The following is a 26,595-nucleotide window of genomic DNA, read 5'->3' as shown; positions in this document are numbered from 1 at the left end:
AAATATGTCGGACGTTGCAAGAGTCACATTAGAAGACAATCGCTTATCCAAATCAATGACATAATGTTAGTCATTAAAAGAGAGACATCAGACGATTAATGATAATAGGAGTGATTTGCTTTAAGCCATGATTTAATTTTAGTTTTATACGTTATAAAAGCAGATGATTTTCTAACTTCAGCCTGGAGTATAATTATGAAAAAAGCACTCTGCCATTTGTAACTAATGTAACTAGTAGTAAGTAGCACTCTGGCATTAGTAACTAATTGGTAACTAGTGCCTTTTATAACTTCTAAAACGCTTAAGAAAATAATTATTGTGCGAGACTGAGACTTTGCATGTGAGGAGAAGTAGTACAGTGAATATCTTGATTTGTTATTTAATACTCCGGCGTTTGCTTTTGTAGCACTTGTCTCTAAAGCCTTTCATGTAGCTGATCCATCCTACATGTTGGGATAGTTAAGTGTTTTATGAGAGAATTCTAATCCTCCACAACGATTGTTAACACTATCTTTACATTCCGCTAAATGTATTTTTCAGAGGGGATAGTTTATACTCCCTAAAAGCAGAAACATAAAGCATAGTTCATCCTCTTATATAAACATTTTGCACTGCGCACATAATCCCAAAATAAACAGCAGGTGTTTTTTTCTGAGGAATATCGGATTTATCAAGCGATATTTATATACTGTAACTGCTCGTTTTCTCTCCATTGACTGTAAAAATCGGGTTTTGTCTCTAAAAGCCATATCTCCAAAATATATTTAAAATTAACGTTTGTTTTCTGACTGTGTATTATCTGGATACAGTATTATAACTACTAAAACACTTGGGAGAGCACACAAAACGTTTACAAGTGCAGATAATAGTTTGATTTTTTTGTAACAATAGCAAGTAACAAATGATGCTGTTGCTACGTTCTGCCTACCGATTTCGTTTTAGGTATGTTTAACCATTTTTTCATTGACTAATGAAATACCGGCCTGATGAGACGAATAAAGCAGGAACCGGAGACGGGATTCGTATTTTAGGCGCAGTAAACCATTGAGTCGGTCCCTGTCACTCTCTTGAAGTAAACCCCAACAAAATCCAGAAACCATGTCCAAGTGCCAGAGACCCCTGCAACCTCAGATGATAATTCTCCCATTAAAACCATTGGAATCAGTACAGAACTGGAGTTACTGTGGAGTCGGTTATGTACTTGCATCCGCTTGCCAAATACTGATTTGGCGGCTGAGAGCTCGTGTTTTATTATCCACGTGTGAAAACAACAGAATGACACTTACCGTGAATGTGATTACATTTACTTTTTTAAGATGCTAAAAATATTATGGAGATATAATTGCCTGCTTTTTTAAAATTTCATATTGCACAGTGAAAATAAAAGTGTTATTTCGTTCGCTCATTCTGGGTGGAAAATCCATTTTCTCACCGATGGGCTACTATCAGGTTGCCAGTGGCTTGCACATGCGGTAGAAGTGGCGCACAAAACTCTTCAGAAGGGGGTTTAATTAGATAATTGCTAACCGTGAATTTTGAAGTAATGGTCCATGATACATCAATTTGGTTTGACCATTCCCCTCTCCCGGAAAAAAACAAACATCGTCCCCCTCCACCATATCTCATCCTCCCGATAATATTTTAATTGCATGATTGCATTTAGACATTAGGTGTCTGCGTGGCCTTCTTTAAAGATTGTTGCAGCACAGGGTTCATTACCAACAGTTTTGTAAAGCTCCGAGGGAGCACACGAGAAATATTATGTGCTTCATGTAAGCTAATACTTAGAGGGGGTTATTGGACGACCAGGAGAGAAGGTCTTAGTTCACTGCTAAGGTAAAAGAGCCTGTTTTCAGCTTCCATGTCGTTTCAGGAGAACATGTACGAAATCGAACATGGCGTCCTCTCACACATCTGCTGTCAGTCCCAGCTCTATCGATGAGCTGCCTGGCCATGTAGTCCCACGCTCTAAAGTGGGGTGTAGGGGCAAGAGAAACTAGGCGACACCCTTTTCCGGGGGGAGGGATTAAAGGGGAACTTCAGTCCCAATTTCTCACACCGGTTATTAAATCTCGGTATCAAAATAAATTAATTGACATTATAGGAAACAAATATTATTTTCGGATTAAGTACAAAATCGTGATCTTGGTGAAATTACTGTAAATCGCCTGTAAACTTGCATTCCAGTTCCTCACGAACGGCGACGTGATGTGGCCCTTCCTGCTCACTATTCACTGCAATGACCAATGTCATGTGATGTACAAGCGAATAAAGACTGGTTGTTGACCACAGAAATGTCCTAACCTGATCACATGCAGAGTTAACAAATAAATAGTATTTGTCGGCAAAGCCGTCTCAAAGTCGAGAGCAACGTCTCTATTGGATAAAAAGCAATGTATTCACGAGCATGTCATCGGGTTGCAACACGTCACCCGAAGATTCGTGGCTTTCGTTCTGAATCCCTGAACATAGCGCTGCGCGTACCTGAGACTGAATCTATTTTGTGACGTACAGTAAATGGGAAGTTTTACAAGTAACTGTGTCCATTTGGCTTTTATTGCGGTTTAAAATGAGCTCACCAGTGCTGGATTCTTACTAGCCCCGAAATCTGAAAACAGAGTTGCAGTTCCCCCCTTTAAATCCGGAGCACCGGGTGAATGAACAGACAGGCCTAAGCGAGGCTGGAATTGAAACCGGGGCCTTAGAACTCGAAGCCAGCAGTACCAACCACCTCACCACCACAAGTGTGTCAGTGAAAAAGACCCACAAGAAGAACACAGGGCACAGCCCGCAGCCCTGAGCCCCCAGGTCAGGAGTCTGTGAAGAGCGCTGGCTGCAGGTCATTGCTGTCCCTGACAGAACAGTGGTTTTACCGACACGGACACTTCAGAGGGAAACATGATAATTTTATTTCTTATTTACAGCAGACCAGGTTAAGAGTTCACAGACATTTTCTACTAAGAGGAAACCTAATATATTTACAGCTCATTAAAACAAAAGACGGCTCAACAAGCATCATTCAAAACCATTTTCACAATCTTTCTGTTAAACCTAGGGTTTGTGCGCCAATGGCTCATGAGCACACACACATCAAGTGTTAATTGCACAGGCGGTTTCTTTTCTTGAGCAAAAAGGAGAGAATGTTGAAAAGGCCTCTGGCTTCTTCCTGTTTCCAAGAACGTTTTTTACCTAATTTTTCTCACCAAAACACAAATTTATCTTATTTTCAGCATAAGTGTGAAGTTATGAATGTTTCACGTTTAAGCCCCCACAAAAGGCCTCAGCCATTCAGGGTTCTCTCCCGCAGTTTAACTCTCTGTGGAAAAACAAATGAAAAGCCTTATCTAATACTGGCACAGAATCTACTCTGTCATTTATTTTGCACTCCTCGGGATGAATGTAGTGTGGAGCAATAAGTGAAGCCATCTTTCTTTATTCCTTGTAAAGACGAAAACGAAACGAGATCAACGAGTCTCTCCGAAGGAGACCGGACCTGTGATAGGCCTTAAGCCCCGGTCCAGTCCAAGTCCTGTCCAAGGTGAAGGCGTTCTCAGAAGGAGTGGGCGGAGACCGCAGCCCAGCTCGCCCCGCCCAGTCTGATGTGGGTGTGCTGCTCCCCTCCAGTTTCCACGGTAACCGCTCCTGGGCCCGGCACGCTCACTGCAGAGCAGGAGGAAGTAGCAGTGGAGCAGCCAGCCGGACGCAGCATCTGTCCCTGTGCACAGCCCACACTGCCCCCTGCTGTACCGGAGGAGCTAACACTGCAGCTGCTCACAGTCCACAGACAAGGGTACTGACTTGTAAACGCAGAGAGGAAAACAATAAAATATATATAGTGAGGATCAGTCTGGCAATTCCATAAACCCAAACCCAGATAACACATATTATAACCCCCTCCCATTCTCACTTGGCTCATGTAGGTTAGGATCTTGCTTTCACAATAATATTCTGGCCTGACAAAATACTAGACAATGCCTCCAGCCGGGATTACAACATCCAATCCATGGCATTTCGGAGATGTCAGTGCGAATAAGGGACCGCTGTGTAGTCTCCTCACAAGATCATGAAATGTGCTATCTGTTCCTCTTTATCGGTCTTTTGATAGTTTCTTGTGGCCTGAATTGTCTTTCTTTTTGGTGTTTTTTTTTTATTTGACTGTCTCGTTCCCTAATAATTTATAGTCTTCAGCTATCATGTCACCCACTACACGACTGACAACTCCAGCTCTAGACAAGAAGGCAAAGTCCCAGGAATGACACCTCTATATTTGATCCATGGTACATGATCCCAGCCCCCCCCCGTGACCACGTCCTGGAGCTGACCTGCTGTTGCCTGGGGCAGGAGGTGCAGGGGAGACAGGCAGCATGCCAGGGTGGGTGGGAGTTGACAGGGGCGTCCAGCTCTCGTGTCCAGAGAACACCTGCAGGCCATTGGAGCTGCTTTCTGACAGAGCCGCACCACAGCACAGCACAGGGAGAGGAGAGAGGTGGCATGGGCTGGTTGTTACAGGTTAAACATGACTTACAGCACAGACACTCGTGCCAGAGAGCTGGCTGACATCTATTGAAACTGTGCACACTATCATACATGACACACTTTTGTTTCACTGTAAATCTTTTGCTGTCTCATGTTGCATTATGTAATGTTTGTACAACTAAGCTTTTTATAGTTCAATATGTTTTTTGCATCAGACAGCAACACCTTAGCTGAAGGTGACATCAGCATCTTAGTTGAAAGTTAATACCTTTGTTGAGGGCTGCAGTTACCTTTCCTTCTTAAGTTTGGCTGACACTGGACATTTAGAATAAATATTGTGAAATACAAAGAGGCATGGAACACTATTGCACTATTGCAACACTACTGAGATTTCAGTAACAGAGCAATAGTTCAGAGCAATAACCTTTAATTTGCATTCTTATCGCTCAAAATCATTTCAGTGGAAAGATCATAAAACCAGATAAAGGTATACTGTAGACTAAGATTCATTTTTGACAATTCTTCATTGAATGAATAAAATACAGTGTCTCCCCACTATTCACAACCCTACCCTCTACCCTGTCCCACTCCTGTGACACTCCCACACTCCTCTCAGGCCTGGCCTCTGCCCTGTCCCAGTGCTGGGGCACTCCCACACTCCTCTCAGCCCCGCCTCCTGCCCTGTCCCAGTGCTGTGGCACTCCCACACTCCTCTCAGCCCCGCCCCCTGCCCTGTCCCACTGCTGGGGCACTCCTGCACTCCTCTCAGCCCCGCCCCCTGCCCTGTCCCAGTGCTGTGGCACTCCCACACTCCTCTCAGCCCCACCCCCTGCCCTGTCCCACTGCTGGGGCACTCCCACACTCCTCTCAGCCCCGCCTCCTGCCCTGTCCCAGTGCTGTGGCACTCCCACACTCCTCTCAGCCCCGCCCCCTGCCCTGTCCCACTGCTGGGGCACTCCTGCACTCCTCTCAGCCCCGCCCCCTGCCCTGTCCCAGTGCTGTGGCACTCCCACACTCCTCTCAGCCCCACCCCCTGCCCTGTCCCACTGCTGGGGTACTCCTACACTCCTCTCAGCCCCACCCCCTGCCCTGTCCCACTGCTGGGGCACTCCTACACTCCTCTCAGCCCCACCCCCTGCCCTGTCCCACTGCTGGGGCACTCCCACACTCCTCTCAGCCCCACCCCCTGCCCTGTCCCACTGCTGGGGTACTCCTACACTCCTCTCAGTCCCACCCCCTGCCCTGTCCCACTGCTGGGGTACTCCCACACTCCTCTCAGCCCCACCCCCTGCCCTGTCCCACTGCTGGGGTACTCCTACACTCCTCTCAGCCCCACCCCCTGCCCTGTCCCACTGCTGGGGCACTCCCACACTCCTCTCAGCCCCACCCCCTGCCCTGTCCCACTGCTGGGGTACTCCCACACTCCTCTCAGCCCCACCCCCTGCCCTGTCCCAGTGCTGGGGCACTCCTACACTCCTCTCAGCCCCGACCCCTGCCTTGTCCCACTGCTGGGGCACTCCTACACTCCTCTCAGCCCCGACCCCTGCCTTGTCCCACTGCTGGGGCACTCCTACACTCCTCTCAGCCCCGACCCCTGTCATGTACCAGTGCTGGGACACTCCTCTCAGCCCCACCCCCTGCCCTGTCCCACTGCTGTGGCACTCCTACACTCCTCTCAGTCCTGCCTCCTGCCCTGTCCCAGTGCTGTGACACACCCACACTCTCAGCTGTCCCACTCGAGTGACACACCCACACTCTCAGCCCTGCTCCGTGCTGATGTTACCTGTGCTGGGGCTGCGGTGGATGTATGGTGTGGGGTACGGTGTGCTTCGGTGACTACGGAGAGTGGAATAGCGTTCGTAGCTGTGAGGAGGGTGAGGTGGGGCCAGTGGCAGGCTCCCACTGTACTGGTAGTTGCTGCTCCCTGAGGTACATAGGGCATCTGGGTTCGAGATCAACCAGCCGCCTACTTACAGAATATGTGCATACACATGCTCAGACATTAGCAGTGCAAACAAATCACATCATTTGCAATATTCCCATGTGCTGACTCTCAGAATTCACACACACAGTCACAAACAGAAACACATGCAGGCTTAGACTCAGAAACACACAAAGTCAGACTCACAGTGAGATATCCCCATGTGCTGACTCTCAGAGACACACACAGTCTCTTAGTGAGATATCCCCATGTGCTGACTCACAGACGACACACACACAGACTCACAGTGAGATATCCCCATGTGCTGACTCTCAGACACACAACAGACTCACAGTGAGATATCCCCATGTGCTGACTCTCAGAAGAGCCCTCTAGCAGGTTCTTGGGAGGGTTCCTGCAAGGTGGAGGGAGAACTGTATGAACACACTGTGGGAAGTGTTCTCCATTGTAAATGTCACAGAACAAGGTGGTAAACCCAGTGTTAGTTACCACTAACACTGCAGGTCTCCCAGCTGTTTAAGGGTTAGGGTTACCTAACCCCTAAACTAACCCTAACTCTGCTGCAAAGGTGCTGAGGGCACACACTGGGGAGGTGAATCCAGTTCATTCAACAGTTCAGCTGCAGGTCACAATAAACCTATCAAAGTAAACAGTTAAGCAATGATCAGCAAAATGGTTATGTAAGAATTTAATATTCTTCTGTAAAGCAAATCAATTTCCACCAACGCAGTCCAGACACTGCCTCAAATCGAGAGGCAGCTCTGACAGCCAGAAAACAGCCTGCTGGGAAGGTACTTGGTGTCTTGTGCTAATAGGCTAATGATCATAATTGAACCTAGTATTAGCACGTCTCTGCAAAACCGTACCCTACGAGAGGAGAGCACACTTCCAGTCTTGTCTAGTGTGGCGTTTGACACTCTAGCTGATGGAGCTCCAAATTTGAAACACTTCACACTTCAGCACCAACGAGCTTCTTAACAACCCTGTCAGCTTCAAATGGTTAATAATGAGGAGCCGATCGCGGTGGGCACTTGTGCGTTTGCACCAGTTTGCTCCTGCTGACCCTCTGCATGATATCAACGACGGAGCTCTCTTCTTTGCTTGCTTTCGTGCAGGCGGATCATCTGAACTCCTTTGCCTTTACACTTTCTTCGTGTGGCAGACGCTATAATGATGATGGTTGTCTGTCGATGACGGTTGTGCTATCTTCCAAAACAGATGAGCTGCACGAAGAAACCTGTGCGGGAGAGCTTATTGAAGTGGGAAAGCCGTTGCACTGGGGCAGTCCCACTCTGTCGACCTCAGAATCCCGGGTCCAGTGGTACGAGTAATCGTCACGACTGGAGACTTCCTTGGTTGCAGTGGATGGCCATGACAACTTTCTGTGCCTTGCATTGCTCTTCGCTTCCCACGGAACATTGCAACAGTATAGTGTCCCATCACTATCGCGGGGAATAAGGACCCACACAGACCACAGGGTGAGTGCCCCCTTCTGGCCCCACTAACACCTCTTCCAGCAGCAACCTTAGTTTTTCCATCCAGGTACTGACCAGGCTCACACCTGCTTAGCTGCAGTGGGTTGCCAGCTATGAACTGCAGGGTGATGTGGCTTCTGGAGCTAGATGCTATAATACACAGCAACTTACAATCACAGCTGGCCCAGATGAAAAACGGTGCAGTTAACAGCGGCATAAAACAGCAATAAAACCACAGAAAAACAATGCCAGGGTGTTGCACAGCACTTAGGAGTTTCATTGCTGCTGAAGAGACGAGAAGTGGCAACATAAAAGTGAGTGAATAAGTTAGGATTAATCTTAGGCCTCTGGGATCAGGTTTAACTTCAAGAGATGAGTTTTCAAATTGTTTCACCTCTTGGGGGCAGCATAGAGAACAGTCAGACCCGGGACTCAGAGCCCATCAATGATGACACTGCCAATCGGCCTGATGAAGCAGATCTCAGTGCTCCAGTCAGAACACAGGGCTTGACTGCAGTCTAGTGGTATGCTGGTTTGGTCCCCTTGGTAGTCCAGTAGCACCAAGATATGGAATCTGACATTGCGACCAGAAAGCCGTTGTAAAGAGGAGTAGGAGGAACATGAAAGTGTTTCTGAAAACCCTATAGTGTGGACCCAGACATACCCAGGTCAGCCCTCTAGAGAATCTGTGAGCCATCACTAAACTTGTCCTCCACCAAGAGGAGAGAATTACGTCTCACTTCTTAAATGCCCGAAATCTGTGACATTCAACTCAATACCTGTTTCAGCAACTACAGTGAAACAAATACCAGTCAAAAAACAAGGATTACCAACTCCACCTCCAACTCCAGGACCACAGTTCAGTGCTTCAGGTCAACAACAGCCTAACAAGGCTTATAGGAATCAGTTTGGCTTTTCCCCACAGGTCTTATACTGTCTATCTCTCAATAACGATGATGACGAGAGTCCAAAAAACAAGCACGCCAAGCCAAATTTCAGCTGGGCTCAGTGAACTGATCAGAGCTATCTTACCTGTCTTTGGCATCCAAGAATGCTTTCGCAAATGGATTGTACTTGATCTTCAGCGCTGTGATCTTCAACAAAAGAGAATGTATAGTTAATAATAATAATAATTGCTTACACAGTGCTTTTCTGGACACTCCACTGAAAACGCTTTACAGGTAATGGGGACTCCCCTCTACCACCACCAATCTGCAGCATCCACCTGGATGATGCGACGGCAGCCATAGTGCACCAGAACACTCACCACACATCAGCTATCAGTGGGGAGGAGAGCAGAGTAATGAAGCCAATTCTTAGAGAGAGATTATTAGTAGGTCATGATTGGTAAGGGCCAATGGGAAATTTGGCCAGGACGCCCGGGTTATACTCCTTTTTTCGGCCCACAATCCTTTTCGGTTTCATTTCAGAACAGAAACAAGAAGAAAAAAAAATGGTCAAGCGGTCTTTGAGTCTAAACAGTTCAAATCTAGGTTATACTCATCCGAAGGACAGCGCCTGTCTATAGTATAGTGTCCCTGTCACTATACTGGGGAATTAGGATCCACATGGACCACAGTGTGAGCACCCACTGCTGGCCCCACTAACATCTCTTCCAGCAGCAACCTTAGTTTTCCCAGGAGTCTCCCATCCAGGTACTGACCAGGCTCACACCTGCTCAGCTTCAGTGGGCTGCCAGTTGTAAGTTGCAAGGTAATATGCCGTAGCTGCTGGAAGTACTTCCAGACCATTTACCTTTCTGGTTACCTGAGGAGAGCAAGGGTGAACATCCAGCAATTCTTAAAACTAAAGATTATTTTCCTTCTAGTAATATAATTCCTTATATTCAAGATCATCTATTAAAGTAGGTCTATTGACCAAATAAAAAAACCTAAACTTTCAAGAACACAAGACTATATCCATCCATTTTCTAACCACTTCTTCCAATTTAGGGTCAAAGGGGGAGCAGCCGCCTATCCTGGCAAGAACGGGCAGGAGACAGGATACACACAGAATGGATACCAGTCCATTACAGGCAGACACGCACAGATACGAACACACACTCACACCAGGGCCAAATTTTCCATAAGACAATTAACCAAGCAGGCTTTTGGACTGTGGAAGTAAACTCACGCAAACCTGGGGAGAACATACAGACTCCACACAGACAGCACCCAAGATCAGGATTTGAGCCCAGGGCCCCAGCAAAATCATTTGACATGGTTTTGTATAAATCGTGTATACATGTACATCAGACATGTATACAACAGTCCTCATCTTCCCTGTCGGGGTACACTGCTGTCTCTACATTATTAAGACATGTATAGTACCTTGCTGACAGTTTTTCACAAGCAGGACAATCAAGCCATTATCTGTTATTATACGAGATCAGGCCGGGCTTATCTACCTCATAAAGGGCGCCTCATTCACTATTTAAGCTCTGAGGAGTCAAACCTCTGGGCTTAGACATTGAGGCGCAAGAGCATGTGTAGTTGCTCTTTTCCCAGAACTCTTCTTATTCTGATTTCACTTACCACTCCATTAATTATCCAATAAACCCATAGCACCTTCACTGCTGAACCAACTCCAGCAATTATTGATTCACATAACACATCCGACTTCAATGTTTTGCTTGATCGTCCCCAGTTCCTTGAGAATCTCCATGTTCCGGACTGCCATTTTGAAAATTTTCCACCTTGCTCAAACATCTCTTGACTACCGTCTTGTGAAGCAGAGAGAACCTGGGATATTACACATGACTTCCTGGTCTGCCAGGGCTCGTAACTGGACAAATGGGATATGGAAGCCCACGAGATTGGAGGGAAATAAGACCTTGGTAATCACATTTCAGATTTTGTACACAGCAGGGAAGGAGCGCCAATATGCTTAATTAAAATCTTGAGCGAAGCGAGGGAATGAGGCATCAGTGGGCGTGCTCTAGAGGAAATCGGGGATGCGAGCAGACTGACCTCCTCGTTCTGGTACGCTGTCACCGCGATGAACTGCGTTTCTGCAAAAGAGATGTTGGTCACCATCCGGTGACTGCTCCCCACGCGCACAATGTGGATCTGAGGCTCGTACTTGTGCAGGGAATTCAGCATGATCTGAAAAAAAAACGAGGACCCAGATCACCTTTCCTCCTTCAGAAGTTGCCCTGTCCCCTCCTTCCTTGACAGATGGATTGGGGAGTTCTGTCTCCTCTTAAAGGTGGCCGACTTAAAGACCTGGGGTATAGATTTGGCAGCCGCCAGAGACGTACAGAGAATAGCACAGGGCAAGCTACTTAAAACACGCTGTCCTTAAATCTGGCAAGCCTTCGATGGTTATTCTGATTGAAAAAACACCCCCTGTTTCAAAGAACCCCACCTAGTCTGGGGTCCATGGAAACAAAGCAGTTTTCAAACAGTTTGCCAGCCCTGTGATGTCTGAGTGATACTGCTTTAAAAACAGGAAACAGTGCTCGTATCTCCCACATGGCTTTGCTGTCACAGCCCAGAACAGTGATTCCCAGCTCCAGTCCTGGGGGAGTCCTTTGCCTGGTGGTTTTCATTCCAGCTACATTGACTAAATAAATCAGATGACAGAACACAGCAACTGTCACGATCGTCATCCCTCCTATTAAGGGCGCACCGACCCTTTCATATTTTAGTTTATTATGTGCACCTGCCCCCTGTTTTGCCTGTTATTATTTAAGCCTGGCGCTTCCGCTATTCCTGGCTCAGCGTTGGGAGATGGACGCCTGGAAGCCCGTCTACCAGCAGGTCCAGGAGAGACCCGACAGCATAGGCTTCATCACGGCGTCCTTACCGTCTGAGTCTGGGGCTCGGAGCGCCTGGCCTCATTATCCTTTTTATATCTTCCTGGTTCCCCGTTCCTGTTCTGGATCCCGTTCCAGATTTTAACCTGTCTTGGATGGATCTCCCGGCACTTGGACCCTGGACTGTGCCCCAGATTTCCCCCTTGGACTATTTGGACTTGTCCGCCTACGCCACGCCCCCAAAGCACCGGATCACCGTCGTCACGGCCCCCTGTCTGTCATCCCGTCCTGATCCTCATCGTGTTTTCCCTGTTGTCCTTCTCCACTCACTTCCGGATTATACCGTCTGCACAGGGTCCTGAACTACAGTTCACGAAAGCCTGGACCGGCTCTCGTTACAGCAATAGCGTAATATTTTACCTTGCAGTTCTTATAAAAAACTCCACATCTAAAACGCTTCTCTTGCACTGTAATTCTAAAAGCTATGTGTACTCTCTCGGGTTTTTTTAGAATTTAGAAAAATACAATATCCAGATATTTTCAGAAAGCTGGCTGTCTTTTTTAGGGGCATAACAGAAGTTCATTTTTTCTGCCCCACTGTCTGTGGAAATTGCCATGAGCAGAGACTGGTTTCTCTTCTCGATGTTCCCAAAGCAATCTTAAGAATAGCATCTCTAGTAACTAGTTTGGGGGGTCTTGGCCCCAGGGGAGCCCACTGTCAGCTTCAACTCAGCTCAGCTCTGCATCTCCAGGGCTGATGGATATTGATCTGCTTGTTTGTTTAGACTTTTGGTTAAAGTGTTTCTACACCCTGTTCTGAATTTCTCAAACACCTCTTACATGTACTGTTGGTCGTCTTTAACCCCCTATCTGCTGGGAGTGTAGCCTGCTTTTCTCATTAGGTTAGGTATTTGCCAGAGGTGATGTCTTAATTAACATCAGCTATGGAACTGCAGCTGATCTATACTAAGAGAGATCTACAGAGACCTGAGGAGCACCATGCAGTACCGGAGTCTTGAAAAATACTTTTTGTGTTTCTTGTACTCTAAATTGTTTTTTTCTTTTTCTTCATGTACGTGACTAATGTTGTACCTCAAATTGTTAAATAAACTACTACTCTGTTTTTTTTTATAAAGGCACAAGCACTGTTCCTTTTTTTTTTGTATTGCAGCTCAATGTTAACCACAACGGGCACATCTTCCCTGCACTTTAAGTTTTGGGAAGCCTAGGAGGTGGCGTAACACACCCCACTTCGAGGGTACTGCTTAAATAACTTCAGTCCAGAGGACTTTATACAGCTTCTCCAAGCTTGTGTACTCTTTTTTTCAGGAGATCAGTTTTTGATTAATATACACAGGCTGGAAAGACAATCATACTTTTTTTTCCATGTTTGTGATAGTACAAATGGTGACAGTTTAGACAAACACACCCCAATGAGGGCAATTTTATAAAATTACCTTTTTGTAAAATAACAGGTAAGAAGATTATTAGAGCTGAAAGTCGGTTTAAAAATGCACCGTAAATAGCAAAACTGAAATCAACCAGCCCGTGATTAAGAACTCGGCTTGAGCAAAAAGGAGGAATTCTAGAAGTGTCCCCTGGTGAGGGCTGATAGCCGCTATCCTGGGGCACCCTCAGGAACGCCCGGGGACTGTCTCCATCGTGCCGTTGCAGTTCTCTATTTCACCACCAGGGACACCAGAGGGAACTAGCAGCACAGCGCCGCTCGGAGAGCGCATACCCTTCTCTGGACTCTCTCCCCAATTTAACAATTATTATATAAAACGCCTGAAAAAACAAACAATTTTCCATTCTAATTGAGAGCTTTACTTCACCTTTAACATTAAAATCACTGAAAAGGACCGGATACACATCAGGAGATTATTTTTTTTTGCCTTTTTTTTTAAACATCTAAGGACGGAGGTCTAAATTGACTTCACATTTAAAAAAAGAAAACAGGTAATTATCATAATGTACAACTAACCATGGCAATTATTTCATTTAGGGCTGGTTCTCACTCCTGGTCCCACAGTGTTGCCAACACTGCATTTAATGCCAAAGAAAAGAGAACGGAGCTGGGGGAGGAGGGAGGGGGGAACAGCAGTACACATAAATACCAACAACAATTCTGCTCTGAAGTCATACTTGAATGGAGCACACAAGCCACATAACGCAGCCTCTGAAAGCCTGGATGACTACCTAAAGTACATCTCTCTCTTTTTTAACATCAGGAAGTCCATTAAATCCAAAAGTGCCAATTAAGAGCTGTTTATTCCTGTTTACATACGGTCCCCTGGGAACAAAGGGTATCCGGGGGTGAAGTGGCCTGAGAGGGTCCCACTAATTGTATAAATGCGCACTTGATATTTCCCCATGGCTGAGCCTGTGATTACAGACGAGTCAGGGTTTCTAAAAGCCTTGCTAGTTCTCCAAGACTCTAGTGCCTGGAGGCGTCTCAGGAGCTGCAGTGTGAGCTGGGCAGGGAGGCATGGGGGACTGTGCTGCCCGTCGTTTTCCTACACACTCCCACCTCCTCTCCCATTCCTGGGATTGTGAGTGATCCACAGTCTTGTATCGATGAACAACATCGATGATCTCCACCGTCCCCTGATCTCATCAACAACACCGTTACCTGTATAGGCAACTGTGGAAGTGTCTCTAAGAATCTAGATACAACGGGTAACACCTGGCTAGTGTCAACATTTCCAGCTTCAAAGCAGGAGGATGTTTGGCTTTGATGCAGGGGGTCCAGATTCAGTGATCAACGCAATCATAAAGTTCATCTTGGTTTACCTTAGTTAAGGACGTTCTGGGTAAATGATTAAGCGTCAGTCAACAGTCCAGAAAGACACCATATAAAAGGATGGTGGGATAACAGGGAGAAGAACAGACAAGATCACAGGAAAGTTATGAGAGGTGAGACCTTCTTGTTCCAGATCACCCAGGAAGACCAGATTGGAGCTAAGTATTTGAAACTTAGCTATTCTGTGGTTTTAAAGAAACTCTGATTTCCTGTGTAAGGAAATGGCCTTACACAGTTAAAATGGCCTCTCCTGGTTATTGGGTGCATTTTTTAGAATAGGGAGAAAGGTTAACCTAATCTTAATCTTAACCCGGATGCCAAAAAATAAATGGACAGGCATGTTAGTAGGCATTATATGCAATAAGCGTCTGAATATTTAGTAACAGTCTGGAGTTCTTCTGGGTGGTTAGGCCTCAGGGACACTTTATTTGTACGTTTTTACATGGTGTAACTTGTGTGTTGCATTTTTATGTCACATGTTGATGAGTGTATGTTTGTCATTTTTAATAAATAATTGTTTAACCAAGTGTGCCTGAATTATTATTCGTTTCACCAAAGCTGTGCCAGACAACAATGAACTCACATACCTCTAATTAAACCAATCGCTTGGAGTACATTCTTGGCAGAAATCATTTGCACGTCAAGGGTTTTCATTTATTTTACTTATTGAATAATCTGCTCATGTCAGTTCCTGATATTCTATTTTTCTCTATCTGTGTAACCCCTCATTTGTAACAAAACTGATGAATCTCCAGGCTGAAGAGCTTCTTTGTTTCTGCTGTGAAAAATACCTCTTCCTTTGTAACATGGGACTGTAGAAATGCAAGACTTTTGGAAATATATCCACATCTAACAGACCATAACTGTTTCACCAGATAGAAAGTCAAAGAAAAACTATCAAGAACAGTTTTTGAAAAGATCTGCTTCCACCACCTTCATTAAAAACAGATCATGTTCTATTTTTTTTAGCAAGATCTTACACTGGTAACTGTATTTGCAAATATATATAAACTAAGCTTCACTTCATGTTGTAAACTCCTTCTCAGGTTCGTCACATGTTGTCGTGTTATTTGATCTGACATTTGAAAACAGCTTCTCTTTTACTGTTTTAAAGATGCTTCTATTTCTTTTTTCCTTAATGCTCCTACTTTCTTATTCTTATTCTTAATCTTAATCTTAATCTTAATCTTAATCTTAATCTTAATCTTAACCTAAACCTAAACCTAAATCTAAATCTAAATCTTACAGTTCAGGAATACTTGTCTGTTCTGTTGCTTTGAGGAAGAAACAAAGAGACAAAGAAGAGTCAGGAACCAGAATGGAGGCCAGGACACACGGCCTGGGAGAAGGGAAGAGTTGGAAATTGACAGGGAAAGGCACGGAGAGGGACAGGCAGATGAGGAGACCGAGAGAGGCTAAGGGTACCTGTCCTCCACCGTTGAGCTTGTTGGTGAGCTTGACTTTGCTGAAGGACACAGGGTCCTTCATCCAGTGCGCTCCAAAGTTGGGAGAGTCAGGGTGGATGTAGACGCAGCTGGGGCTGTGTGTCTCCGGCTTGCCCGCGGGGACCCACTCCCCGTTCACGTACTTCCAACGATGGGAATCTGCCGGGGCAAAATCCAGGAGGAAGGAGTACATGGCATTGGGGTCCAGGCCTGACACGCTGACCTTCAGCACGGGGAACATCCTCCTGGGAACAACAGAGAGAGTCCGGAGAGATCAGCCCTCCTCATCGCTCACCACTCATCTTCCTCCTGCAGGACACTCTGAGCCACTCCGGGTTTTGGGAAGTGCAGGCTATCACGTCAGCCAAGTCTGACTCTGCTCTCAAATGGTTCAAGTCTTACCTCACTGATCACTGTCACTTTGTCTCTCTTAATGGGTATGGGTCTGAAATAGGTCTTGTTAAGTCCTTTATCCCTGGAATACTGCAGGATTTCATCATGTCTCCAGTAGGCTAGCTATGTAAGAATTGTTGGAGGTTTTTTTTTTTGGTGTCTGGTTAGGTGAAAATGACACTTTTATACATAAGAGACCTTTTTATAGAGAGAAAATGGCTTTAAAATAGGTAATGCTCTGTACTTTTTTAGTTGAAATCCAGTAAAGAGTTTAAAGTATGCTGTTCAGAAACATGCAAATGTATGTGAGCTTCCCACTTACATGCTGTTCCTGACCCACTGACACCAGCTATGGTCAATTTGGCTAAAAGAGACCCATTAAATGAATTAATGCTACCAGCTCTGTTAACTCATAAACATGACCAACCTCAAAATGCAGTCAGGAGCCAATTTAAATAATACATAGCCCAACCAATCGATGGTAAGTAGTCAGAATTCAGGTGAAAAACAAGAAATGCTTTCAAGATAGAATTTCTTAATTCCCAGTTTCCAAGCGCTGAAAAAATCCCATAGTATTTGCAAAAGGTGATACCATCTTTTTGTCAGTCTGGTAAATAAGCAGTTGTGCCATTTATCAACTGTAATTCGGTTTCTCCCTCCCTGCAGTGCGATAACAGGGTAATAATATCGCCACCATGCAAGCATAGGATAGTTTTATTGTATTACAGAGCCTGGAGGTTTCGACGCTTTCCTTGCATTTTTTAAATAAACTCCCCTTTATTTTTACTGGGCACCCTCTTACCAAGGAGAACTCTTAATGTACCAAAACACGTTGACTCCCATCTCTTCTGACTTTAGTGTTGCGCGCACACATATTACGTCACGTCTAGCTTTGTCGGAGATTAGGAGAAAGATCCTGTACAATTAGTATTAATAATAATAGTTCGAAGCACTTTACGTCCAGCCAAAATTACGTATGTTTTAAATTTTTAGTTCGTTGTTACAATTTAACGGGAAAATTCCGGGAATATTGGAAAGAAGTTTTAGTGTTAGATAAATACAGTTACATCGACCGTAGTGTTAATAGTTGTCTAATATGAGCATGAATACCGTTTAGGCAAGTTCAGGCGTAATGTTAAATAACAAAAACTGTCGTTAAACTGAAAAAAATCATGTTCTGATTATAGTCTTGCTTCATATCAAGACATCAGCTTTTAAATATTTTCTTTTAATACCGAGCTTCACAAATACGGGTTTATGCGAATATATACGTGCGTGTGTATGCATAAAGAGAAATAAAAGACGAAGTTATTTTTGGAAGACCTCCAGGGAAAACCAGGTGACTGTAGTAAGCAGTGATGGTGGACCTGTAGGTGGCGCTCTTTCATCTTCCAATCTTTCCTAATTCACAAATCAATGTCCCAGTGAGGAGATCATAGACGATGTGCTGTAGGAGGTGAAGTCTTTCGGGTGCGTTGTTAAGCCGGGGTCCTGACTACTTTGTCATTAAATATCCCATAGCGCTGCAAGAAAGAGTCCGTTAGTCGAGGATAAGTTCCACTCAGGATCTGTCCAGTCTCGAGTGGGTCCCCTCCTGTACTGTATGTGAAGCGCTTTGGTATCCTTTAGGATTAATCAATATTCATTATCGCTTTCTGTTTGTTCTTCTTGTGTGAGTCACTGTTATATTATTCAACACCAAAACCTACAATGGCACACTCGATCTCGTTCATCTTTTTCAGTGAAGTGACGTCTTTAACCCGTAAAATATATTTTTCCAAGAAAACAATTCTATAAATAAAGCATGGAAGATCAGAATGACAGAAATCCTTTGTAAAAGTTAATATGAATACGACTCTACGGGTGTGACCAAGAACGTTTGCGATTGAGTTATCCGTTATTTCAAGAGCACTGGATATAAAAAAATACTAAAATAAAAAATATCGATACTTAATATACTTAGTATATGTGGTGATACGGATGGTCTGCCTTTCTCAGTCTGTTCTGAAAATCACATTGTATTACTGCAAAGGTTGTCCTGGAGTGAATGCGCACCATGAACGAACAGATTCATAAAACGCTTACCTCCGTGAAGTTAAAATAACTGATTTTTTCTACTTTTTACTTTTAAATAGAGTAGCGTAGCGGTGTGTTCGTGTTAATTCCATGAGACTTGGAGTCCACGCAAACACTCGTGTTTGGTTCTGTGTTTTGTTACGTTCCTACAGTAAGTTTGGGTTTGGTTTGGCACACACCAGGTGAGCCGGGTGAACTAGGAAGTGTATGGAGACCAATTTTGAATTCGCTTATTTCAAGCGACTGAGCCCACTTCCTCAAGAACTATGCATATTGTAAAAGTGACTTTACAGAAATAATTCACCTGGGTTTAAAATCACATTCGTTCACTAAAAGGATGAGGAGAAAGCCACAACAATTACGAATTACATAGCTCTACTGTATGTGCGTAAACTTGGATTATGTAATTGTTTATGTATATCCGATTTATTCTTAACGTAAATACAGAAAAGGTTTTTCCGGATTGTCAATGTAATGCAATGTTTTTAAAGAAAAAAAAATATTCTAATTTTTCTGTTTTATGCGTTAGTAAAAAATCCATGCACTATGCGTTATGTTTAGTTTTTTTTCCCCATTTATAATAATAGTTTGTTATTTGGTTGTAAAAAAAATAGGTGGTTAATAGTAATAACTGATGACTTCCTGGACGACGATAAATATTTTTGCAAGAACTACAGTACTTTGATCTTGATGCAAACCGATCCACGCGGGATGTGGAATGTGCGGCGCCAGTAGAAATAACTGCGCTTGCAGGCGCCGTGATTTGGGTCCGATGTCTCATTTCAGAAACGTGACATTAACATCACCTTAACGGTACTGTTCGCCAGTAAGCCGGGTAACTCGAGTTTAATATCAAACCGTTACCCCGTCAATGGCAGTTAGGAAATAATCGCGGAAATGTTACTTTTAAAGAGGAACCGTTATCGACTACAGGGGAACGATTTTATTCCCGTTACTAGAACACCGGGTTTTATTGACATGTATCAAATGTGTTTTACATTTTTTAAACACTAAATGTTGTAACGTTGTAATTTCCGTGTAGAAAACTGCGAAATGCAATAGACGAATAGTTATATTAACACTTTTCAACGTCAGAAATCTAAAACAATATTAATAGAACAGGAGAGCCTAATATATTAACTGTATAACAGCAATGCCTGTGTTTTGTAAAATGATATGTACTTATTACCTAAACATTTCCTACGCATCGAAGTATAATTGCTCAAGCTTCAGCATACTTTTTCCGACATTATTCGATCTTTAACAGCATCTCGCCGAGTTGTTTATTATATATATGATAAACTTTTCTGTTGCAATGTGGTTCTCTGTAGTGAATTCTTTAAAAACGTTCATGTTTGGGTTTTTTTATTTTTTGCTTTATGGTAAAATCAGTACTCCCGTTTTGTGAAAATTTCCGGATTGAATTCCGGCTCTCTAAAGCAGGTAAGGGGGTATACGAGTCGGCAGCAGGACTTTCCGCGAAGTTTAAAACGGATTAGGGTGTTTAGATTATTCATAAACCCGGAGGAGAGGCTGTACCGACCTGCCGTTCTTGGTGACGATCATCTCGTTGGTGACCTCCTTGAATTTCCTCCACAGCTCGGCCTCCTCCAGGGTCACCTTCAGCTGCTTCTCCGTGGGGTCCCCTTTCTCGCGGCCGGCCTGCAGCTCGCTCTCCACCACGCTGAGCAGCCGCGAGATGCAGCACTCGCCGCCGCTCCTCACGGCAGCCCCGGCTCCGCCGTCCGCGTCGCCCCTTCTGCCCTCGACCTTCATTGGGCGCCCGAACTTCCCCACTTCTGTATGGGTTTCTTAGAAATCTATTCAACAAACCACCACCAACGAACAGAACCTTCTCCCAACCTCGTTTGAATGCCTCACAGCGTGGTCACAACGTGGCGCAGCGTTAGCTATTAGAAAACATATAAAACATATACATAATATTCAAACATATCCGTATGTTGCATTTCAGTCTGGTTGTGGCCATGTAAATGCGCTGTCACCTTATGAGAATATGGCACCATCTCACTCAGAAAAAGACAAGCTCCGCAATTACCTGTGCGGTCACATGGCTCACGGCTAATTTCACCATTGGCGATTTTAATTAAGGGAACTTACTTTCGGAACAAATTTCAGACCTGCCCGCCTTGTGCTTTCTCTCCCCTTAATTAAACGCGACAATTGAACATCACATTCATTGCTTTATGTCATTCTCCCCCCGTCGAGGTTGGGCCATATAATTGCTACCCCCTTTTAAATGGAATGTGCACGTATGGCACAACGGCGGCTTCATTTAAGGCTGTAGCGGTAAAGGGCTATTTTTAAACGCACGCCCTCAAATAAAGTCTGTATTTAAAACCGGTGACATGTCTACATTTTCTCAGGTACATTGCGCATCGTCGGTGTAACCATTTCCTTGATGGGCTCTTATATTCAAAGTAACGAACGGCTCTCTACAGTAAATGGATGTTCCCGTCCATACAGTATATACAGTAAATGGAATTTAAGTTGAGCAATTCTTTCTTTTGAGCTACGCCGTCAATCATTCTTTTCCGCTGTGAATTTCGTTTTGCTCTCAATATTAGTAGGCCGGTTGTTCATAGCTGAAGTCTTAGCAAATGGGGGAAAAGTAAGCGAACGATTCCTATGACAGAATAAACCATTCCGACTGTTTCAGCATCAAAACCACTTTAAAAATGTTCCTGCCCTAAGACATTGGAGTCTTCTAAAAAGGGAAACTCACTACACGCTCCAGAGAGACAACGTCAAGGTGAAGAAGAAAAAAACAGTTTAAAGACTAAAAAGGTAGTTTTCCTGTCCCTGCCTATACAGTATTAAAATTGAACGTCGAAATAAAACAACGATCACCCGCAAACGTAGTTAACGTCTCTGTATCTACAGTAGTTGCGCACTTCGTTTATTGCCATTTAAAGGCTGTTAGTTGAAATTCCAAAACTGTCTGGACATATAAAGATACATATAAAGAACAATCGTGCGATGTAATTTTAACGTCGATTTCCTATGACATTGAGAAACTGGGTAAAAATAAAAGCAATTATTTTAGGGGACTAGAATCCGTATTTTTGAGGAGTCATTTTTAAGTTAAATTACGACTATTACTGTACATACATTACATACGACTTATCTATTATACACCTGTCATGTATGGATTTAATAGCATTTCCAATTGTTTCTGAAAAGTGATTCTAGAAAAGAATAGGAAATAATCACATTCTATCTGTTTTAGAAACAATGTTCTGCTAATATATTTCGTTATATAATTGCACAGCTATTTCTTTCCCACATTAAAATGATTTAAATGGCTTAGATTTCATATTTTAAGAAAATGTATAGAATAATTGAGCGTGCTTTGCTTTATTATTATAGCTATGATGACACAAATAACGCCAATAATTACAATACAAACATCCCGTTGTAAACTAGTACATCTTTAGATTACTGTGTTTTGTTCGTAATGATTTTAAGACACAGTATTCTGCCTAACAGCTAACGGTGGCTCTCCAGATTCAGGCTAGTCAAAGATGGAGGAATAAATCAGCGGTTCTAAAAGGTCTTTATTTTTGAAGTATTCCTCCGTGTGCTCCTGTCTCTTGTCCAGCCTTCGTGAAGAACGGCCCGAGCGGATTTGATTTCAGCACCGTGGACAGAGTCTCCAGCGTGCGCGCGTCGCGCGGCTTCGAGCCCGGGAGGCGCATCCAGCACTTCTAAAGGTTTTTGAGCAGGAGGGGGAAAACAAAAACGATGAGGTTTTTTTTTGTAATCAAATGTACCTTTTTAAATCTAAAATACTATCGGGTTATGCCAAAATGTGTACTCACTCTACACTTAGTTATGTAGAATTACAATAAAGTAGAATATAATGTAACAAATATATATTTTCCCCCCCACTCTTCTTTATGAAAAATGTGGAGTTTCAGATGGAGTTTATTCGTAGTTCAATGTCAGTTAATTGATTCTGTAATACGCGCTACACCGAAATGTGTTTATATTTTTTAAAATTTATTAGATGGAGAGCTTCTTTTGGAGGAAATCTATGTGGGAAAGTGATAAGTTCCGTATCTCCAGTACTGCTGGAGCGTTTTTACGGACCCTCCAGGCCGGTCCAATTCAGTGTGCAGTTCTGTTTGGGCGGCTACTGTAGTACACATAGGGTAATTTTAAACAGTTCTCTCATGTGTCATTTGCTACAGAGTGAATGCAACGATTAATCAACCCTTAACACAAGATGCAAATTGTTTTGAAAATTAACTTATTACTTATGCAGCTCCACAATATTCTCCGCTACTGAACGTCATACGCCGGTATTTCCTGTACAGTCCATGGGGAAAAAGCGGAATATCCATTTCTTCTGAGCAAAAAACAAGTATCTCTCCATTTTATGCATGTAATGTATATTTATGCACGGATACTGCTTTAAATGTTTTGGCATCTCTTTGATGAATTGACCATTCCCTTCTGTCTGTGATACACTCAAGTGACTTTGAGTGGTGCACAAGCACTTAATCGCCTCATGAGTGAGAGCGCTGGGCTCAGGTGATGAGGTGACTCCACCATGTAAATACCAAGCCTGGTGAAAATCAGAAAGAGTATAGAAAGGAACCAGCATGTCCTGCTTACCAACAGGATGGTGCCTTTGTGTCACCAGTATGTTGGAGGCTGGACTAATCTGCCTTAGGTAAACTACCAGCCTACAAGTGCTCTACAGTGACAAATCAAGATTTAGTGTGGACCAGTCTGATGGATGTCAGTGAGTGTGGCTCAGACATGCAGAACAATATGTTAGTCGATGTGTCCAACAGACCAATCAGTGTGGAGTGTGAACATGGTCTGTAGTGATCGAAGGTAACTTGACTGCATGGCACTATATTGATCAAGTCCTGGGATCTCACTTCCTGCCCTTTCCCCAGGCTCATTGTGACCAAATAACATTATTAATAACCACTGCACCTGCACATTTTGCTGCTCATTCATCCGATAACTTCATGAAGTTCTATGTAATATTTTTTTTATGCTTAGTATATTTAATATACAGTATATATGATGCAGACTAAACTGTTGTATGCAACTTAGTATGAAGACTTATACAAGACATTAAAAACAAACTTTTAATCAAGCTCTAATATGAAATACTATGTAATATATGCCATACATGAGGTAACCTGACTGCATGATACTATATTGCTCATGTCCTTGGACCTCACTTCCTGCCCTTTCCCCAAGCTCATTGTGAGTAAATAACATTCCAGCAGGCATGACCTCATGCTGCTCACGTAACAGTAGTTTTCTTGAGAGCTGAGGGTATGACACTTATGCTGTGGATGTGCTACTTCACCAGATTTAAGCCCCATTAAATATTTGTTCGACAGGATAGGAAGACGCATGGAATCTAGGGCTCGGAGACTAGTGAAGAGGCAGTTGATGGTCTGGCCTCTATGAGATGATAGAAGGAAATCTCACAAGAGAGTATTTGCAAGCTGGAGCAAAGCATGTTACAGATGTGCAGCTTGCAGTGCTTCTAACAGTAGCCTCACGCCACTAGTCTCAGATTTTCACAGTACAATCCCCGTAGGACACTCGGTCAACCAAGCTGATGTCATTTCCACTTAGGAAAATGTCAATTATCTCATAACTCCTATCCATCCATTTTCCAACCACTGCTTCCAGTTCGTAGTCAGAACCTATCCCAGCAAGCGATGGGCTCTAATAAACTGATGTGAACATAAAGATTTCAGTTCTGAACATTCAATGAGAGAATCTGGAGATGGACTGGGGTAAAACATTGGCAGTAGCCTTGTCTTTCAAGATGATCAATTTAGAAATATGAAACTCCAGTCATCTAAAGTGGCAGGGTTTGCTTGCCTTATGACTAAAGAACTTTAAAAATTCACTTTCGGAGCCTCTTGATGCAACCCAAGCTTCCTAGAATGACGGCTTTTCCAGTCCGGTCGCTGCCGTTAATATGTCCTAAAACCATGTCTCACTCAGCACGGAGAAACCCTGTACGATAACAAAAAAAAAAACGGACATCTGATCAGAATTTCCACCTCCTGTGAATTATCCGAAACACCTGAAGCAGAAAAGCAGACTGAATGTTCCCCAGCCCGTGGGAAACCCGATCTGTCATCGGCTCACGTCCTGCTGCAGAGGCGCTGCGAGTTCCTCGCTAATTGAATTACTGCAAGGCCCAGCTGCCTCCGCCAGCCCTTTAATCATCCGGAGGCTGGGTGCTGAGATTAGAGGACTTAAAAAGACTTAGAGCAGATTAAGGTTTCATTAGCAGAGGGCGCGTGTGCCCATCAAAAGTTTGAAATTAAAAGCAAGTCTATTCTTCTGAAGTACAGGTCATTGAAACCTGTGGCCTTTCTGAGAAATTCTAGTGCCTGTTAGAGGCAGCCCTCCTAAAGGCGATTGACTATGAACTCATGGTCCGCCGAGATGGGGACACTCCATCCTTTCCTGTTTGTTGGTATTGAGCTTCAGCCTCTACAAGGAACAATGTTCTTGTTTCCTCTTGGACTATACTGCACAGCTCTTAACTTGTAAACGACTGCTACAAACCACAGCAGAGCCAACAGTGAGACTCATGTACTGGTAATCAAGGGTCCTCAGCTTTCTATACACATTTCATTAAGAAACCAAAATCAGAAAGTAGAAAAGAAAAAAAAACCTAGGATTTAGGATTTCAGAGCGAAAGTGCTTGGTTACACAAAAAATAGTGGTTCTACAGACCAGATACCTACAGTAACCAAAGTATACAACTCAAATGAAGCCATGGCTCAGTAAAGTATAACAATTAATAATAAATAAATAAAAATCCAGGTACTAGATAAATGAATGGCTTCATTTGGGTTGTATACTTTATAAGTTTTATTAGCAAGTGATAAAAGCCCAGACTGATTTACACCAAAGAAATAAAAATATGTATGTGGTGTATTACATACAGGGAAAGCATACAGATTTTGAAAAAAGCACAAGTAACACAGAAGCAAGGATTAAACTATTTATTATGTACAGGCTAAGACAATAAGGTGTTAATGGAAGGCCACAACATCCCAGCGGAGGAACAAAATATAAACAATAATCTACAAAAAAAAAAGAGTAAAGCCTCACTACAGGAGCAACACGGTTATTCATTAAACACTAGATTTCATTCCAGGGGATTCAAGTAACACTGGCACAGCATAATAGAAAGTGATTGTGATTTATCCGTTATTTGCTTTTTACAAAAAGTCAGGCCTTATGTGTCTGAAAGTAAACACTTTCCTAATAATATAAATGACGTATGGAAATGAACCTACAAAACATTCACTTAACATGATTAAAAAATAATCAATACAGCTCTGCATTAAGGATCATTCCCTTCACAATACTGGTCGAAAGAGAAGAAGTATATAAAAACAATCACAAAGTTGTATAACCAAAGGCCACAAGAGTCCCTATCTCTCCATACCATGCAGGTGTGCCACAGGGTCCAATATAAAACAGACTGTTCAGACATCACTGGGTTCAAAATTTTATACACATAGCAAAAATAGAAATATATTCCATTATAGGCAGTATAGAAAAAATTCACAAAGTGCATTCCACATACAATTTAGAGGCTGAATGGATAACGTTTTAAATATTTAGCTTTTGTTCACCTTAAAATATAAAAAATACATCTTTCCAAAGAACACGTTTTTGTAAAACGCTTTTTTCTTGATAGTGTTTTGGAGTTAGATATTGGTCATGAGTCATGAAGCAAATGTTTAAACAATATTCCCATTCTTTCTCCATGTAGGAGAACTGGGGCTAAAAAGTGTCATTTGGTCTTGTATTACAGATTTGAGCCACAGACTACCAGCAAATGTATCATGAAGGAGACACTTCACAGTTATCCAGACCTAATGAAACTGCCTATCACTACGCTGATCTCAAGCCAACGAGGGGAACTGTAGCCTGGGTGATTTTCACAAAAGCCACAACTAACCTACTACCTCCATTATTAATAAAATGTGACACCATTCAAAAACAGAATTAAGTTCCAATAGAGAATTGTTCCCTTCTCTGGTCTATGGTCAGGAATCTGCTCCTTTGAAGAATATTACAATAAAACTTTCTTTGGAATATGTTATACATTCTCTCTGGTGGCTAGCTGTTCGGAACTAAAAAAGTTCAGGTGAACTTCAGGCAGTTGTTAATATCCTGGGTTCCAGTCTTACAGTCGC

At 43.4% G+C, this 26,595-nt stretch overlaps 1 protein-coding gene across 2 annotated transcripts; it reads right to left on the bottom strand.

The window, feature by feature from the left end:
* Positions 1-2,889: 2,889 nt before the first annotated feature.
* On the bottom strand, positions 2,890-21,266 carry tbx19 (T-box transcription factor 19). 2 transcript variants are annotated; one of them, XM_088608515.1, is made up of 8 exons: positions 19,911-21,266; positions 15,879-16,143; positions 10,863-10,997; positions 8,926-8,987; positions 6,751-6,812; positions 6,260-6,442; positions 4,323-4,443; positions 2,890-3,797 (listed from the first exon to the last, which is right to left on the bottom strand). In XM_088608515.1, the coding sequence occupies exons 1-8, from the start codon at positions 20,141-20,143 to the stop codon at positions 3,551-3,553; spliced, it is 1,308 nt and encodes a 435-aa protein (XP_088464641.1). In that variant the 5' UTR covers positions 20,144-21,266; the 3' UTR covers positions 2,890-3,550. The 2 variants fall into 2 exon arrangements, with proteins under 2 accessions (XP_088464641.1, XP_088464642.1); XM_088608516.1 differs by lacking the exon at positions 19,911-21,266 and adding an exon at positions 17,094-17,848.
* Between the last annotated feature and the right edge of the window lie 5,329 nt (positions 21,267-26,595).

The sequence above is a fragment of the Lepisosteus platostomus genome, chromosome 2, assembly GCF_059453375.1.
Source record: "Lepisosteus platostomus isolate fLepPlt1 chromosome 2, fLepPlt1.hap1, whole genome shotgun sequence".
NCBI classification, from domain to species: Eukaryota; Metazoa; Chordata; class Actinopteri; order Semionotiformes; family Lepisosteidae; genus Lepisosteus; species Lepisosteus platostomus.
The sequence above is the reverse complement of the archived record's forward strand: the minus strand, read 5'-3'. Positions and strand labels throughout refer to the sequence as shown.

Coding starts and splice junctions, on each gene's coding strand:
- tbx19 (XM_088608515.1), bottom strand. CDS start 20,143: ATGAAGGTCGAGGGCAGAAGGGGCGACGCGGACGGCGGAGCCGGGGCT. Junction 6,443..6,750: donor GCACATGGGGATATCTCACT/GTGAGTCTGTTG, acceptor TTCTGTAAGTAG/GCGGCTGGTTGATCTCGAAC. Junction 4,444..6,259: donor CCACCGCAGCCCCAGCACAG/GTAACATCAGCA, acceptor CGGCTCTGTCAG/AAAGCAGCTCCAATGGCCTG.